The sequence below is a fragment of the Varanus komodoensis genome, unplaced genomic scaffold (assembly GCF_004798865.1).
Source record: "Varanus komodoensis strain SLA01 unplaced genomic scaffold, ASM479886v1 scaffold9, whole genome shotgun sequence".
Taxonomy (NCBI): Eukaryota; Metazoa; Chordata; class Lepidosauria; order Squamata; family Varanidae; genus Varanus; species Varanus komodoensis.
In genome coordinates this window covers 4,841,922-4,856,318 of record NW_025336598.1, presented here as the reverse complement: position 1 = coordinate 4,856,318, position 14,397 = coordinate 4,841,922, and the positions used below count along the sequence as shown (strand labels likewise).

The 14,397-nt window shown below is 47.9% G+C and overlaps 1 protein-coding gene across 1 annotated transcript in view; it reads right to left on the bottom strand.

Annotated features, from left to right (window-relative positions):
• Window positions 1-2,237: 2,237 nt before the first annotated feature.
• Window positions 2,238-14,397, bottom strand: part of ADD1 (adducin 1) — a 126,649-nt gene continuing 114,489 nt past the window's right edge. Inside the window, exon 16 of the mRNA XM_044418455.1 lies at window positions 2,238-3,018. Coding sequence (XP_044274390.1) covers window positions 2,984-3,018 — 35 coding nt within the window. The 3' untranslated portion in view covers window positions 2,238-2,983. The remainder of the gene's footprint in view (window positions 3,019-14,397) is intronic.

Below are 14,397 nucleotides of genomic sequence, written 5' to 3'. Positions count from 1 at the left end.
GTGCAGAGGCGGCTCGCCATCCTCCAACTCCCGTCCAGCTCGCTCCCTCTCTCTTCCATGCACCAAGCACTAGGAGAGGCCCCTGCGACTCTCGAATGGAGTCTGAATTGCATAGAGCTGGAGTCCGAGTGGCTCAGAGGTGGCGAGGCCCTTCCTCTGCCCGGCGTCCGTCTCTCCCGTCTCCTGCAGTGGGGTAGCTGGCCGAAGGCACAGAGAGGCCACAGGAGTGGCATAGGAAGAGGCCACTGTCCAATGTTCCCCCAAATCATTCTGGTTGCCGGTCATGAGGCACCAGTAGGCGATTGGGTGCTCACTTAGAGTCTCTCTTGAAGGTGTGGAGAGTCACCCACTGAAGATGCCCATGGTACAATTCAGGGCAGCTTTGCTCCATCTTTTCTACAGTCTATTCTCGCCTTCAGGACAGAAAGCACCTGTTGCTGTCTCGGTGCAATCTTACAATCTCTCTTGACGGCGTGGAGAGTCAAACGGGGTTTCATTGCTCCATCGCTCCTCCACCCTTTCTGGGCTGCAGGTTATGAGGCACCAGTTGGCGTCTGGGTGCTCACTTGGAGACTTGAAGATGTGAAGAGTCAAAGGGGGTATCACTGCTGTGTCGCTGCTCCACCCTTTTTCATCTGCAGTTCATGAGGCACCAGTTGGCGTCCGGGTGCTCCCTTTGAGTCTCTCTTGAAGGTGTGGAGTCAAACGGGGTATCATTTCTCCGTTGCTCATCCACCCTTTTGCAGCTGCAGGTCCTGAGGCACCAGTTGGCGTCCGGGTGCTCTCTTTGAGTCTCTCTTGAAGGTGTGGAGAGTCAAATGGGGTATCATTTCTCCATTGCTCATCCACCCTTTTGTGGCTGCAGGTCCTGAGGCACCAGTTAGCGTCTGGGTGCTCTATTTGAGTCTCTCGACGTTGTGGAGAGTCAAACGGGGTATCATTTCTCCACAGCTCATCCACCTTTTTGCGGCTGCAGTTCAGGAGGCACCAGTTGGCGTCTGGGTGCTCTCTTTGAGTCTCTCTTGAAGTTGTGGAGAGTGAAACGGGGAATCATATCTCCACAGCTCATCCACCCTTTTTTGGCTGCAGGTCCTGAGGCACCAGTTGGCGTCTGGGTGCTCTCTTTGAGTCCATCCTGAAGGTGTTGAGATTCAACGGGGAATCATTTCTCCATTGCTCATCCACCCTTTTGTGGCTGCAGTTCAGGAGGCACCAGTTGGCGTCTGGGTGCTCTCTTTGAGTCTCTCTTGATGGTGTGGAGAGTCAAACGGGGAATCATTTCTCCGTTGCTCATTCACCCTTTTTCACCTGCTGTTCAGGAGGTACCAGTCGGCGTCTGGGTGCTCTCTTTGAGTCTCTCTTGAAGGTGTGGAGAGTAAAACGGAGAATCATTTCTCCGTTGCTCATCCACCCTTTTGTGGCTGCAGTTCAGGAGGCACCGGTTGGCGTCTGGGTGCTCTCTTTGAGTCTCTCTTGACATTGTGGAGAGTCAAACGGGGTATCATTTCTCCATTGCTCATCCACCCTTTTGCGGCTGCAGTTCAGGAGGCACCGGTTGGCGTCTGGGTGCTCTCTGTGAGTCTCTCTTGAAGGTGTGGAGAGTCAAACGGGGTATCATTTCTCCATTGCTCATCCACCCTTTTTCGGCTGCAGGTCCTGAGGCACCAGTTGGCGTCTGGGTGCTCTCTTTGAGTCTCTCTTGAAGGTGTGGAGAGTCAAACGGGGTATCATTTCTCCATTGCTCATCCACCCTTTTTCGGCTGCAGGTCCTGAGGCACCAGTTGGCGTCTGGGTGCTCTCTTTGAGTCTCTCTTGAAGGTGTGGAGAGTCAAATGGGGTATCATTTCTCCATTGCTTGTCCACCCGTTTGTGGCTGCAGTTCAGGAGGCACCAGTTGGCGTCTGGGTGCTCTCTGTGAGTCTCTCTTGAAGGTGTGGAGAGTCAAACGGGGTATCATTTCTCCATCGCTCATCCACCCTATTGCGGCTGCAGGTTATGAGGCACCAGTTAGCGTCTGGCTGCTCTCTTGGCGACTTCAATGTGTGGAGAGTCAAAGGGTTGTCATTGCTGCGTCTCTGCTCCACCCTTTTTCATCTGCAGTTTACGAGGCACCAGTTGACGTCTGGGTGCTCCCTTGGACTTCCTCTTGTAGGAGGGCTGAGTCAAACGTATTATTACTCCCTTGCTCCTCCATCCGTTCTTGGCTGCAGGTCACGAGGCACTGGTTGACGTCTCGGTGCTGTCATTTCATGTCTCTCAGAACGTTTTGCGTCTGTCCCTGGCAAGGTCCTCCTTCTCTTGGGACTCGCTCATGGTGCATGAGGGCAGTGGGGGAAGGCAGGCACGTTGCAGAGCAGCAGTTGGGCAGAACAGAATCACCACCTTTTCTTCAGCTTGGATGTCACAGTTCGGGAGGAGAGTCCTTTCTGCTGTCCTGGGAAGTCTCTTCAGCCTGCATGCAGATCATCAGATGTTGGTAGCGCATCCGCTGTCATAAGTTCAGCTCTGGACTCTGTGCTTGTATTTGATGCTGGGGCGCTGAGAATTGTCCCTCTCTTGGCCAGCGCCTTCTTCCTTCTGTCTTTTCGGGCTCCAGGATATGGCTGTCTCCTCCTTTTAAGATCTGTGTACGTGAAAAGTTGGAGAGTGAATCTCCAGTCAGGCCGTTGGCTTGTCTGCCATCGCCCAGGTGACGAACCTTCCCTTGCTATTGGCCGGGCAGTTCTGCGATGTCACAAAGCCCCAACTGCCTCAGCCTCCATCAGAGCAAGAGGCTGAGGGACTTTCTGGGCTCCTGCCAAGGTTCATTGATGTAAATTACCTGTATGTTGCCTCAGTAGCCCTCTGGCTCTTTGGGGCACTCACAAAAGTTTTCCCAACAGCTGAGGGAATGCAATTCATAAAAGTTTTAAAATAGTTTCTGATGAAAACCAATAGTAGAGGAAGGGTTGTTTTCTTCCAGCCAATTGTTGTATTACTCTACTCATTTTTGTTGTAAGCTGTTCCAAGATGTTTGTCCTGGAGGGGATAGAAACATTTTTAAGAAGGAAGGAAGGAAGGAAGGAAGGAAGGAAGGAAGGAAGGAAGGAAGGAAGGAAGGAGGGAGGGAGAGAGAGAGAGAGAGAGAGAGAGAGAGAGAGAGAGAGAGAGAGAGAGAGAGAGAGCCCGTAATAAATATAGACATGAAATTAAAGAATCCAGAACCTAAACAACATGAAATATTTTTAATAAAGATCAAGTGAATTTTGCCAAATTCCTAGTCAGTTCCCGGCAGAGCTACCAGCTCTCCCCTGCGGGGGAAGGGGGCATCTTTGCAGCTCTCCTCCTCCATTTTACACTGCAGCTGATGGGTTGGAGGGCACATTGTTGGAAGCACATCCCAATTCTGAAAAGAAGCATATTTGCAGAAACACAGGGAGTCAGAAGGGGCATCCCGGGCCATCTAGTCTGACCCCCGGCTCCAGCCGGCTCCACTCCTGACATGCCCACCATGTGCATGTCCAGCCTACCTTTGAACACCCGCTCCGATGGGGCCACAGCCACCTCCTGTGGAAGCCCATTCCACACCCTTGGGGTCCTTACTGTCAGGATGTGCTTCCCGGCCTCGAAATGGAACCTGGGCTCCCTAAGTTTGCTCTGTTGGAGCACGTCCTGCCTTTTTCTGCATGGGAGAACAGGTCTCTACCCACCTCTGTGTGACGCCCCCTCACATACGTGTATGTCGCCAACAGGTATCCTCTGAGTCTTCTTTTCTGCTGGCTGAAAAGACCCAATTCCCTCAGTCTAGCCTCATACGGCATCCCCTGGACACTGGCCACCAACCTTGTGGCCCTACGCTGCAGTGACTCTAACCTGGCTATATCCTTCCTGCGATGAGGGGCCCAAAACTGAGCGCAGTACTCAAGTTGCGGGCGCACCAGAGTCGTTTAGAGTGGTAGGAATACCTCTCTTGATCTAGAAGCTACACTTCTGGCTATGCGACCAAGGGTGGCGTTCCCCCTCTTGACCAGTGCATCGCACTGCTGAGTCACGTTTAGCCTGCAGTCAACCAGCAGCCCGAGGACCCTTCACAAGTGCTGCTCTCCAGCCACTTGCCCCTTAACTTGTACTTATGACACCTATTGCTATGCCCCAAGTGGAAGACCTTGCACTTACCCACACTGAACGCCATCCTGTTGTCTCCTGCCCACTTCCATTGTCTGTTCAGATCCTTTAGGATCTGGAGTACCTGCTCCTCAGTTGAGGCCACTGCCCCAGGTTGGTCTCGTCTGCAAATTTGATTAGCACACTGTTCACGCCTTCCTCCATGTCATTGATGAAAAGATCTAGCTGTTTTCCTGTGCTGGGAAGTGGTGAATTCTCTCCTGGCATCCTCTGGAGATCTCCAGGAGAATCTGGGCCTCCAGCCCAGCTTTGCTTGCAGAACCCCCCAAGCATGAAGTGGAAGTACGTGCTGGCCATGGAGAGCCTCTCCATCTTGCTGGGTTGCTGGGCTGCGCCTTCCTCCCCAAGTGCTCCATGAGTGCATGGAGGCCTGTTCTAAATACAAGGGAGCATCTAAGCCTAAACACCAGCCATGGTATCTGTTCCTAAGTGCAAGGAATGGATTAGGTTTTGGGCCACAGTGGACTCTGCAGGAGAAGCAGAGCTTTGTGTGTGGACCTGGAATATAATCCCTTCTCTTCTCCCCTCCCCTCCCCTCCCCTTCCCTCCCCTCTTCTTGGACCTCATCTTCGGAACTCACTTCCTAAGTTTTGTGACTAGAATCCTCATTATCCTCCTTTTGCCACCAAATAAAAACTTTTTTAATTAGTGCCTGTTTTTAGAATCATGGTTTTATTTGCTCTTCACTGCTGGTTTTCTTGTCATTCTTCTTATTGTTCATGTTATCTTCCTACTTGCACACTTTATACTAGTTGGATTTTTTGTGGGTTTAGATGGTTTTGGCTCTTTTGGCTCTGGCCTCTTGGCAGAGCAGCAGAGCAGCAGAGGCACAGGCTGGGCGAGAGGGCTGAGTGGCCAGGGGACTGGCGAAGGCAAGGGAGGATCTGGGCAGGGGAGCAGAGGGCCAGGAGCAGCGGAGAGGAAGGGGGTGGGGCCAGAGGTGGGAGGGGCCAGGAGGGAGCAGGGGGCGGGGCCACCGGCCTGAGGGACTGATAAGGCATCGTCCCTTGTCTGCGTCCCTTAGCTGTGGCCCCGGCTGCCCGGAGACTCCCTTCCCTGAGACACAAAGGTTTGTTAGTTTTCTTCTGTTTTCTTCTGTTTTCTTTAGTTTTCTTTTCTTTGTTTTGTTTTGTTTTGTTTTGTTTGTGCTGTGCTGTGCTGTGCTGTGCTCTGTTTTTCTTCCAATTTAAGTTTATTTTATCCTTGTGTGTGCGTGTGAGTGGGTTTTTGTCTGGGAGAACTGGGCGAGTGGGAGGATCTGCAGGACAAACAAGGCGGGGCCAAGGTATGTTCTCGCGAGGGATACCGATGGCAGACCAGGAGGTGGCCTTGGCGGGAGTCACGGGTGTTGCTGTCCGCTACGAGAGCTGCGACATGTTCGCCCTTCTCCCCCAGGAGAGGCAGGGATACACTTGCCCTCAGTGCAAGCTGGTGACCCTGCTAGAAGAGGTGGTGAGGTGCCTGAGGGCCGAGAGAGCTCTCCAGCCCCCCCCGGAGCAGCCCCCCTCTGGACAGAGGGTTGAGGGAGAGGCCATGGGAGGAGCAGCTGCGGAGACATGGAGGTATGTCACCCTCAGGAGGAGGAGGACAGCACGGCCTCCTCCTTCTCCTGGCACCAATCTGGAGCTGTGGAACAGGTTCTCTCCGCTTGGGGAAGCTGGGGCTGATGAGGCCTCAGGGGACCAGCAGGACCCCCAGCCCGGGACGTCAGGCGGCAAGGGGGCAGCTGCAGGAGAGGCGAGGGCCAGGGCACGGCCGCCCACCAGCACCGGGAAGGTATGGTGGCGAGTGATTGTTGTTGGGGACTCCCTGCTGAGGGGCACTGAGGCGGCAGTGTGCCGCCCCAACCTGGGGACAAGGGAGGTTTTTCTGCCTGCAGGGCGCACGCATCCAGCATGTGAAGGACAGAGTGGAGCGTCCTGTTCCCTCCGGGGGTCGCCAGCCTCTCCTGGTGATGCATGTGGGCAGAAACGATGTGGCCAGGCAGGGTGTGGTTGGGACCACCAGGGAAATTGAGGCCTTGGGGAAGACACTCAGGGAACTGAAGGGCCAAGTGGCCTTCTCGTCAATCTTACCTGTCCGGGGATTTGGGCCAGGAAGGAACAGGAGGACCTCCCAGGTGAACGACTGGCTTAGGGTGTGGTGCCAGAAGGAATGCTTCAGGTTCCTCGTCCACGGCACTCGTTTTCTTGCCAATGGACTTCTGGCAAGGGACGGGTTACACCTCACGAGGATGGGGAAAAGGTCCTTTGGAGATGCTCTAGCAAGCTTCATCCGGAAGACTTTAAACTGAGCTGGGGGGGAGGGTTCAGGCCCCCGAGTAATGTGTCTGCACTGGACAAGTGTGCGGGGAGGATCAGGGCTGTGAGAGCAGGGTTTTAGAGGTACTGCAGGGACTGACAGGTCTCCTACAGAGAGGGGCCAGGTATCAGGGAGGATGGGAGGAAGGAGCAGGCTGGGAACTCCAAGGAAAGGAAGCAGAGGGAAGGGGTTGAGGTGCACGTACACCAATGCTAGGAGCATGGGTAACAAGCAGGAAGAGCTTGAAGCTCTCCTGGGAATAGGAGGGTATGATCTGGAGGGAATCACAGAAACTTGGTGGGATGAAAGGCAAGTCAGGAGTGTGAACATAGAAGGGTATCACATGTTTAGAAAGGACAGGAAGGGAAAGAGAAGTGGGGTTGTGGCTTGATACATCAGGGAAGGGATAGGATGCAGTGAGACAGATTGCAGCACAGATGGGGATTCGGTAGAGGCAGTCTGGGTGAAACTTAGGGGGTTTGACAGGGGAAGAGACCTGACAGTGGGGGTATGTTATGGCCCTCCAGGTCAACTTGAGACCCTGGATGATGTCCTGACGGGTCAGATTCTAAGGATATCTCGAGGGAGAGACACAGTAATTATGGGAGATTTCAATCTCCCAGATGGTAGTTGGGAGACTCACTCGGCGGTGACAGCCAGGTCACGTCGCTTCCTAGAAGCTATAGAGGGAGGGTTTTTCACACAGAGGGTCGGAGAGGGGACGAGGGGGGGAAACACTCTTCACTTGGTCTTGACCAATAGGGAGGAGCTGATAGGTGAAGTACAGAGTAGGGGAGCTCTGGGTGCGAGTGATCATTCCATCCTTTGCTTTGAGATGAGGGGACTGGGGACGTGCAGCAGGTCGAGCACTAGAAGCTGGGACGTCAAGAGGGCCAACTTTGGCCAAGTGAAGGCCAGGCTGGGGAAAGTCTCCTGGGACAGGTTAGTGGAAGGCAAGCGAGTTGATGAGGGGTGGATAGCACTCAAAAGGGAGGTTTTGGAGGCGCAAGCCTTGACGGTACCTCTAGTCAGTAAGGTGGGGAGGCGGAGGAGAGTGCCGCCATGCATGCGAAAGGAGGTGGTTAGAGGGATTAGACGAAAGAGGAACCTCCGTAGGAAATGGGTCCTGGGGGAAATGGACAAAAGGGTATACCGGGAGGAGGCCCGTTGCAGAAGGATTCCTTGCAAGGCTAAGGCTGAATACGAGCTGAAACTTGCCAAGAATATCAAGAGCAACAAAAAGGGCTTCTTTCAGCATGAAAACAGGAAGAGGAAGTGGTGGGACCACTAAATATGGAGGAAGGAGATCCAGTGACTGATATGAGGGAACAGGCACAGATGCTAAATGAGTATTTTGCCTCTGTGTTCTCCCCAAAGCAGGATGGGGGACATCCGCATAGGAGATTAGATGAGGCTGGGGACTTAGGGGCACAGATTAGAGTCATCCCCGTTGAAGTCGAGGGGCTCCTCAGGACATTGCAAAGGCACCAGGCCCTGACGGGTTACACCCTTGAGTACTTAGAGAGTTGGCAGGGGTTCTCTCATGCCCGCTGGCCTCCATTTTTGAGGCCTCTTGGAGAACGGGTGAAGTTCCAGAGGACTGGAGGGTGGCATCAGTGGTCCCAATTTTCAAAAAGGGTAGTAGAAGGGACATGGGGAATTAGGAAAAACAGTGGAGAGGCTCATAATAGAGAGAGATCTAGTGATGCTACACAGGGAAAGGAGGCTGATAGCCACACAACACGGCTTCCACACAAACAGGTCCTGGCAGACAAACCTTGTGGAATTCTATGAAAGGTTTCGAGATGGCTAGATGGAGGGGATGCAGTGGATGTGGTATACCTGGATTTCAGCAAGGCCTTTGTCAAAATGCTGCATGATATCCTGGTGGAGAAACTGAGGAGTTTTGGGATACACCAAAGCACTGTCCAGTGGATTAGGGCATGGTTGACTGACTGAAAGCAGAAGGTAACCATTAACGGGGAATCATCGGGATGGCAGCCAATGACAAGCGGGGTCCCCCAGGGCTCTGTCCTGGTGCCGATCCTCTTTAATCTGTTCATTAACGACATGGAAGAAGGGGTGAACAGTCTGCTGATCAAATTCGCAGGCGACACTAAAACTGGAGCAGTGGCCACAACTGAGGAGCAGGTGCTCCAGATCCAAAAGGATCTGGACAGACTATGGAAGTGGGCAGGAGACAACAGGGTGGCGTTCAATGTGGATAAGTGCAAGGTCTTGCCCTTGTGCATAGGAATATCTGTCATAAGTACAGGTTAGGTGATAAGTGGGTGGAGAGCAGCACTTGTGAAAGGGACCTCGGGGTACTGGTTGACTGCAGGCTAAACATGAGTCAGCTGTGTGATGCGGTGGTCAAGAGCGCGAACGCCACCCTTTTTTGCATAGCCAGACGTGTGGCTTCTAGATTGTGAGAGGAATTACTACCACTTTATACGACTCTGGTGCACCCGCAACTGGAGTATTGTGCTCAGTTTTGGGTCCCTCATTACAGAAAGGATACAGCCTGGTTAGAGTCAGTGCAGCGTAGGGCCACAAGGTTGGTGGCCGATTTGCATGGGATGGGGTATGAGGCGAGACTGAGGGAACTGGGTCTCTTCAGCCTGGAGAAGAGGAGACTCAGAGGGGATATGTTGGCGACATACAGATATGTGAGGGGATGTCACATGGAGATGGGTAGAGACCTGTTCTTTCCTGCAGAGGAAGACAGGATGTGCTCCAACGGGGCAAAGCTCAGGGAGCCAAGTTTCCATTTGAATGCCAGGAAGCATTTCCTGACATTTAGGACCTCGAGGGTGTGGAATGCGCTTCCACGAGAGGTTGTTGGGCCCATCGGTGTGGGTGTTCAAGGATAGGCTGGACATGCACGTGGTGGACACGTCGTGAGCGGAGCTGGCTGGTGCCGGATGTCAGACTAGATGGCCCGGGGGACCCTTCTGAGTCACTCTGTTTCTGAGTTTCTATGTCTCAAGAAGGAAGCAGTGAAGAAGGAGAATGACATAACGTATGTGGTAAAGGAAATTCATGAGCAATTTATTGATTTTTTTTCTCAAAGCTCTATAAAAAAAATCAACCCCAGAAGATGGGATGGAGAATTATACTGAAGAAACAGGGCTTGAGAAATTTACTCCAGAGCAGAGGAAGAAATTAAATGATGCTACTACTCTTCAGGAGCTATTAGCAAATTGAAAAAAAGACAAAGCACCTGATCCTGATATATTTACTGCTATGTTCTATAAATGCTTAGAGGAAAACTAATTCCACACTACAACAAGTAATGAATGCAATCAAAGTAGAATACTGTCACCAACATGGCAAGAAGCTCATATATCATTGATACATAAAGAACACAATGATCTTACGTTACCACACTCTTATTGATCTATTTCATAATTAAATGTTTATAAACTTTTTACTTCAATAATGGCAGAAAGATTAAGAAAATGTATAGAAAAACAGATGCAGATCCCTGTAACCACCTCCTTTCGCATCCATGGTGGTGCTCCCCTTCGCTCCCCCGCCTTACTAACTAGAGGTATCGTCTAGGCTTGCGCCTCCAAAGCCTCCCTTTTGAGTGCCGTCCACTCGTCTTCAACTCACTTGCCTTCCAGTAACATATCCCAGGAGACTTTCCCTAGTCTGGCCTTCAGTTGACCTTCAGTTGGCCCTCTTGAAGTCTCAGCTTCTATTGCTCGACCTGCCGCACGTCCCCAGTCTCCTGATCTCAAAGCAAAGGATGGAGTGATCACTTGCATCCGGAGCCCCCTAATCTGTACTTCATCTATCAGCTCCTCTCTATTGGTGAAGACCAAGTCAAGGATGTTCCCCCCCTCATCGCCTCTCGGACCCTCTGTGTGAAAAATCCTCCTTCTATAGCTTCTAGGAAGCGACATGACCTGGCCGTCACTGCTGAGTGAGTGTCCCAACAAATATGCGGGAAATTGAAGTCTCCCATAATTACTGTGTCTCTCCCCCCGAGATATCCTTAAAATCTGGCCTGTCAGGACATCATCCGGGGTCTCATGTTGAGGATGATAACATAACATACCCCTACTGTCAGGTCTCTTTCCCTGTCAAAGTTTCACCCAGACTGCCTCTACAAGATCCCCATCTGCGCTGCATTCTATCTCACTGCATCCTACCCCTTCCCTGACATATAAAGCTACACCCCTATCCACTTTCCCTTCCTGTCCTTTATAAACAGGTGATCCCCCTCTGTGTTTGCATTCCAGTCTTGCCTTTCATCCCATCAAGTTTCTGTGATCCCCACCAGATCATACCCTCCTATTCCCAGGAGAACTTCAAGCTCTTCTTGCTTATAATCCATGGTGCTAGCATTGGTGTGCATGCACCTCACTCCTTCCCACCGCTTCCTTTCTTTGGAGTCCTCAGCCTCCTCCTTCCTTCCATTTTCCCTGAACTTACAAACATATATGGTGGGATTGTGATAACATACAAAAGATATGCATTATGGTGTTTAATGAAATTAGAGAACTTTTAAATATAAATCTAAAAATGTAGCCAAGAATTGTATTATTAGTGCTGATTGAAAAACAAGATATAAATGAAGGTAAGAAAGAATTGATCCTATATCGGATAATGGCAGCTAGGTTAGTAATGGTTATATATTGGAAACAGAATTGGGATATACAAAGAAATAATTGGTATAATTAAATATGGAATATGATTGTTAATGATAAATTAACAACAGAAATAAAAATTAAAAAGGGGATAATAAAAGTAAATAAATATAATGAAATATGGGAAGATTTTGTAAAAGCAGCACTGATGGAAGGGAAAGGCTGTAAGCCCAATCAATAATACATGAATTTTGGGGGGGGGGGAGATATGGATATAACTGAAGTATATTATATATTGTTAAGTGTTATATTGTATGAAATAAAATGGAGATATAAACTGGTCTCCTGGGGAGGGGCGCATGATTTTTTTGTGTTGTGTGGTTTTTTAGTTATCAGTTGGGTTGTAGAAGCTAATATTATTGATATATTTTGATATGTGTTGTATCTCAACTGTTTGTATTTATGTTCTGTTAAAAAAAAATAAAAAGGGGGGAAGAAAAAAAGATTAAAAAGGAGAAAAGAAAGGAAAATAAGAAAAAAATGCAACTATATAAAATAATATTAATTTCTTATTAAAATTATTAATTTAATTATTGAAATGGTGGGTTAATAAAAAAGTCTTTTTTAAAATTAGGTTTTTTTCACATAACCACCTGGTACACCAGATGTGACTAAGTGAGCATAGCAGGACCACCTGCTGCATAATTTAATTATTTCAGCGTGTGCTAAACTTGCAGTAGTATCCTACAGGGTTCAGTGGGCTGGAGAGAGCAGCAGTGTCTAGTGGCATTCATGCAGAAGACTTTTGGGCTTTCAAGGAGCTAGTAGTGTGCTACAGTTCCTCCATCTTATGCCCAGTGCAAGACAGAGGCTGAACTTTTGTTGTAAATCTGGTGCCAGCTTGACACAAGAGAGTAATCTTTTCTGACAAGCATCAGCTACTCTTATTGGTTGACCTTGGCTATCTGACCTTGTTCAGGCACTTTATTGTCCATAATCAGTACCAGGTGTAGCCTTGGTACTTGTACCTATATACACTGAGGGATTTCCAGTGTTAGTTGCATCACATCCCGAGCTGAACTGTGGGATAGCACGATGCAGACTGGTTGATGGAGTCTGCCTGCAATCATTTGTTTGGGGGTTCCTGGGAGCAGAAGTTGAGTGTTGAAGGGGTGTTGTAAGCACATTCTCTGTTGTATTTTTGTCGCATTTATTTCTGTTTAAACAAATCTCTTTTTATTTCCACACTGGTGTGCTCATTGTTTTTCAAATCTAAAAGAATCTCATGCCACTTGGCAACACAATGTGCAAGAGGAAATGACATGCAGCCATGGCAAAACTCAAGCCTAGGTAGCCCTTCTCACTCTCTCAAGCATCCCCACAGCATCTCTCCCCCTCATTCTTTCTCTGCTTTAGCCAATGAAGTAGAGAACAAATGCAATGCTACTTACCACAACAACAACAAAATAATGGAATGCCTTCAAATGCCTCTTCAAATTACTTTCAGATTTCGTATATTCTCTGTATTTACTGTTTTTCTTTAACCAATCTTTAGTTCATTGATCTAATTGAAATATATTGTATCAAGTTAAATTTTCTGCTCCCAATATTGTGTATATCTTCTTCATTTTTTCCAACCACTCTTTCAGCTTAATAATTTGTTTATTTTTAATATATCACCCAAACTACCCCTCAAATTCTTTGGAAATACTTTTAATTCTGTAATTGGATATAATGGCAAAATTGGTAGCACAAATATTTCTCTTTACTTATTCCACATTTGAACTATATTCTTGAAAAAGGGGTTTTCTATCTTTTTAATGATATTTTTATTATCCTGTTGAGGGAATCTGATTAAACATTTTCTTTTAACGCATTGAAATTCTAGTTTCCCCTATTTGGACTATAGTATGATATATGGTATATATCTTATTTGATTTGCTACATAATAAAACTTCATATTAGGAATCCCTGTTTGTTGGGACTTGTACCATCTTTTTAAAATTAATCCTCACATTTTTATTCCCATTACAAAATTTATTAATCATATTTTGCCATTCTTTCAAATCTCTCTTTATTATATCAATTGGTAGCATCATAAACAAAAAGTTTATCTTAGTTAAACGTCATTGTTCTACCAAACCATGATAGGCCAATCTTCCTAAATTCATTCATTTTCTCTATCACTTCATGTTATAATTTGTCAAAATATTTTTTCTTTAAACATTGCAATTTTTTGTAATATTTATCCCTAAAGATTTAATAGTCTTACTTAACTTCTAACTTACTTCTAATCTTATCCTTTTCTACTTCATTACAATTAAACAACATAATTTCCAAATTGTCCCAATTTACTTGCAAACATGTTACCTCTCCAAATTCTACTAAATGTCTTTTAATCTGATCCATAGCTTTAACTGGGTCCTTAATTGTTTATCATCAGCAATAAACTGATGCATCATCAGCAAATAAACTAATCTAACTTTTATTGTCAAATCCAGTACCTCTTATTATCATCTCTGATACTATTCACTAGAATTCTATGACTAAAGCAAACAATACTGGGAAGAGGGGACATCCTGTCTAGTACTTCAGCTAGGGATATTTGTTCTGCTATGCCATCCTTCACCATTGCATAATTTTCTGAATATAATTTTTATTATATTACTAATTTGTTGACCAAAACCTAACATTTCTATTAATGATTTTATTGTTGGCCATTCCACACAATCAAAAGCTTTGAAGATGTCCAGTGTATTATTTATTTATTAAAACATTTTTATGCCACCCCATTCGCCGAAGCCTTGGGGCAGCTCACATCACTAGTTAAAATAATTATAATATAAATTAAAAATATAAATATTAAATTAAAAATACGACAATACAGTATAAAATAAGCCGCCCTGGCCAGATAAAACCAATAATGTTAACAGTTAAAATGCCGCTTGAATAAAAAGGTCTTCGCCTGGCGCCGAAAAACAAATAACAACGGCGCCAGGCGGACCTCTCTGGGGAGCGTGTTCCATAACTTAGGCGCCACCGCAGAGAAAGCCCTCCTCCGAGTACCCACCCTCCTAATTTCTTTCATGGAGGGTTCCCGGAGAAGGGCCTCCCCCGCCAATCTCAAGGGGCGGTCGGGCATATATGGATGTAAGCGCTCCTTCAGGTAACCAGGACCCAAGCTGTTTAGGGCTTTATAGGTCATCACCAACACCTTGAATTGGGCCTGGACTTCAATGGGAAGCCAGTGAAGCTGACGGAGAACTGGAGTCATGTGAACACAATGCCCAGTCCCCGTCAGCAGCCTGGCAGCTCTGTTTTGAACCAATTGAAG